General features: G+C 40.0%; 1 protein-coding gene across 1 annotated transcript in view; it reads left to right on the forward strand.

Annotated features, from left to right (window-relative positions):
• The first annotated feature begins 2,252 nt into the window (after positions 1–2,252).
• mazb (MYC-associated zinc finger protein b (purine-binding transcription factor)) overlaps positions 2,253–4,079 on the forward strand; it is a 20,535-nt gene continuing 18,708 nt past the window's right edge. The window contains 2 exon segments of the mRNA XM_071582323.1: positions 2,253–3,050; positions 3,195–3,345. Of these exon segments, the coding sequence (XP_071438424.1) occupies positions 3,018–3,050; positions 3,195–3,345 (184 nt within the window). The 5' untranslated portion in view covers positions 2,253–3,017.

Genomic DNA, 4,079 nt, shown 5'->3' on the forward strand with positions numbered 1-4,079 from the left:
AGTTACCAGGGTGGTTGGAGTCCTTGATGATTTTAGCAGCTCTGCTTTTGCAGCGTTTGAGGTAGATGTCCTGCAGAGATGGGAGAGCAGACCCTGAGATGCACTCAGCTAAGCGCACAACTCTCTGCAGGGCTTTGCAGTCTTGACTGGAGCTGTTCCCATACCACACTGAGATACACTGAGTCAATACACTTTCTATGGGCCCTGAATAGAAAGTGTTCAGGATTGCTGGCGAAACCCTGCATTTCCTCAGCTGTCGCAGATGGTACAGTCTTTGCCTGGCTTTATTAACCTGAGTTTGGATGTGTGAAGTCCAAGTCAGGTCCTCGGAGATGATTACACCAGGGTACTTGAAGCTGCTCACCCTCTCCACTGGGGTCCCACTGATCATAAGAGGAGTATAGGGCCGCTGCTGTCTCTTCCTGAAGTCCACAATCAGCTCTTTAGTTTTACTCACATTCATAGAGAGACAATTGGAGGGGCGTAGGGCGTACAGTAGGCCTATATTTAACCAAAAATGAAAATACTGCATTCAAACATTGAGATAACGCTTATGAATGATTTTATATAAATGGACAAAGAGAGAGTCACTTAACTTTTATGAGTTTTTAGTTTTTTTGTGATCAATTATCTGTATAATTCTCAATTTATTTATTAAGAATTAATGTAGACTATTTATTGTTTGTTTGTGAATTAGGCTACATTCAGTAGCTAAATTCATTGAAAAAGCAATATGAAACACAAGCTTTATTATAAGTTATACATTTGTAAGTTATAAGTTAATAGAAGTCTTTTTATACGTTTTTTTTATATTGATTTTATTTTCAGGTAGCCTACAATAAATATATGTTACTACACATTTTGAAATTCGGCACATTCTCTTGATTGGAAAAAAACCCCATCTTTATTATATATATATATATATTAAAGACTCTTTAACCAACAATGGAAATACTGCATCGAAATATTGAGAGAACATCTTTCCAAAATATTTTTTATATAAATGGACAAAGTTATAGTGCAGATTAATTCGGAGCATCACATAGCCTAACTTTTTATTATTACTATTATTATTGTTTGTAATTACATTCTAAATTCAGTGAAAAATCAATAGAAAGCACAAGCTTTATTAGCTATACGTTACAAATTTGTAAGTTATAAGTTATTACAAGTTTTTTAAAATATACTTTTTTATGTTATTACTACACATTTTTACTCGGAGCATATGAAATTCGTCAAGGAACAGTGTATTAATAGCATAGACTGTAAAAACATGGACGTAGTGTCCGTGACGTCACCCGTAGGTTTCTGAAGAGAGTTTCTGAAGCTCAAAAGTGGGCGGAGCCGGCCATCGCCATCTTGGCAGCGCGTCACTCCCGGATAGTCGAAAATGGGCAAAGAGGCGGGAGCTGGTTGCTGAAACCACGCCCACCGAGCTCGACGGTGGTGACAGCAGCGGCAATCCACCTGTCACTCAAATGGCCACGCCCTTAATTATGCAGAACTTTAAGGCTTAATATAATTTAAATGGATGAGTTATAAAAAAATTCACCTCCCTCACAGTTGTCATGAAGGGCAACATTAGCTATATAGACCAAAATCATTTTTTGAACCAAGCTGTAAACATGTTTTTTTCTGCTGTAAAGTTGGGCATTTTAACATGGGGAGTCTATGGGACTGACTCCCTTTTGCAGCCAGCCTCTAGCGGCCAGTTGATGAATTACAGTTTAAGTCACTTCCGTGTTGGCTTCACGAGAGAGAGCGGAGGTTGCTTATGATTAATAAGCACATGGGATTTACTAAGGTTATAAAAAACAACAAACAAAATACTGCGCCAAAATATTAGGATATAGCGTCTTTCCGAAATATGTTTATATGAATGAACTGAACAGTGTAAATTTACCAATAAAAAAACACATTTTATGGTTTTGTTGACTGAAATATTTATATATATTGACAGTATCAGAGACTCTGTGAATAAGAAAGCTCTAAGAACTTTGAAACTTTACAATATATTTATTTCATTTTATATATACGTACAAGTGTATGCGTGTATGTATATCTTGTGTTTTTGTTTTGAAGTTGTATACTTTCCTCCCCCTGGCAATTGTTTTTTGTTTGTTGTAATTTGTCCTTCTATCTTTTTCTTTTCTTGTTTTAATGTTGTTTTATTGTGTGTTATTGTTCCTTGAATAAAAAAATTAATTAAAAAAAAGACTGTAGTCACGTGATGTCGGCAGCACTGACGCGTCGCTGTTTTTCTGTCGGCTCATTTTCTGAGAGGAAGAGGAAAGCGACGGAAATAGGAGAGAGCCATCCCTTTAAGAACAACTGGGACATAGCGGAGAGAGGAAAAGGAGAGGAGGGGGTAGAAGAAAGAGGAATTAAAAAAGAAAAGGAAGAAAGAGACAGGGAAGGGAGGGAGAGAGAGAGAGAGAGAGAGCGCGCGATAAAAAAAGAAAGATGACATCCTGTGAATTGAAGCGCCGAGGTGGAGCGGCGGGCTGCGGCCGGGCTCGAGTGTTATTCGTCCGGGTCACGGCTTGAATCCTACAGCGAGGCTTCGACAAACACCCGATTGGCCTGTCGGGGGGATCGAGGAAAAAAACACTGATTTATCCATAGCAACCTTTAAGTTTGACTGTTCAACTGCGTCAAGCGCATTACGTCTAACCGCTATTTTAACGTCTAAATGCCTCAACTCCTGTTTTATAGTGCATGGTGTAAGAGTGTAGAAATAACATGATTGCTTTCGATATTTTAAGTCATGCAAATGAATAAATAGCACGTTGTTGTGATGTCTCGGTTAAAGTTGGACAGGAGCAAAGCAAACACTAAATAGCGTGCATTATTGCCTGCTAATCTGAGCCGTTAATTAAATAAGTGATTGGTAGAAGAGTTACAAAACACAACTAAACACTATTTGCAAACTACAAAAGATTTAAAGCATGTCAACGGTGCGTTATTAATCTTGAAGATTGTGTAGTTGATTATAATATTCATCGCTGTGGAACAAAATGGATGCCGCGTGGAGCAATTTTCTCTTCCAGGTGAGACTGAACATGGTTTTGTGTGTGTGTGTGTACAAATTGGTGTGCGATGTACTATCTGCGTTAGTACATTAAATGCACTCCAGTTATACCTACACTGAAGTTTTGAATTCAAACGTAGTACTTTGTGATTGTTCTTCCCAGACCACACCTTCCCAGACTCAAGTGGAGGGGACCCTCCAATCAGATCTTCTGCCTGTCCACACGACCTCTCCTCAAACCCCGCCCACCGAGCACATAGCTCCGCCTCCATCGACAGTGGACACTGCTGCTCTCAATGAGTGAATTGTACCTGGTGGGTGAGAGGGAGGGAGGGAGGGAGGTTTGGAGAGGAGCGAGGAAGCTGACTGGGAGGGGTTGGAGGTTTTCTGAGGTTGCTCAGTGCTCCTCTGTGATCACATAGAGCAGTGCAAGCAGTGCTGCTTAGAATATAGGCGCGTTATCTTCAGGTGGAGGTCAGCCATGCTTCGTTATGACTTCTTTTAAAGGGGTCATATGATGCTGCTAAAAAGAACATTATTTTGTGTATTTGGTGTAATGAAATGTTTATGCGGTTTAAAGTTTAGAAAACACATTATTTTCCACATACTGTACATTATTGTTTCTCCTCTATGCCTCGTCCTTTTTGAAACGCGTCGATTTTTACAAAGCTCATCGGTCTGAAAAGCGAGGTGTGCTGTGATTGGCCAGCTATCCAGTGCGTTGTGATTGGCCGAATACCTCAAACGTGTGACGGAAATGTTACGCCCCTCACGATACTGTTGATGCCGTGTCCGGCCGGAGCGTCGAGACAAAAACATTCAAACCCATTATAAACGAGGCATTTGTTGCATCCAGTGAGGACATAATTACGGATTATAATGACTTATACTGTCTTTTTACGCGTTGCGTTGCATCGCGCCGCGTAAACATAAAACCCTGTCTGCATTTGTGACCGGAGAAATGACAAACAGCAAGTGCTACTCTACACTGCTCAAAACTCGTGTTTGAATCGTCAGTGGCAAATCCTTTAAATGAAAACGTACTTAC

Source organism: Sinocyclocheilus grahami, unplaced genomic scaffold, assembly GCF_001515645.1.
Source record: "Sinocyclocheilus grahami isolate Dianchi unplaced genomic scaffold, SAMN03320097.WGS_v1.1 scaffold802.1, whole genome shotgun sequence".
NCBI classification, from domain to species: domain Eukaryota; kingdom Metazoa; phylum Chordata; class Actinopteri; order Cypriniformes; family Cyprinidae; genus Sinocyclocheilus; species Sinocyclocheilus grahami.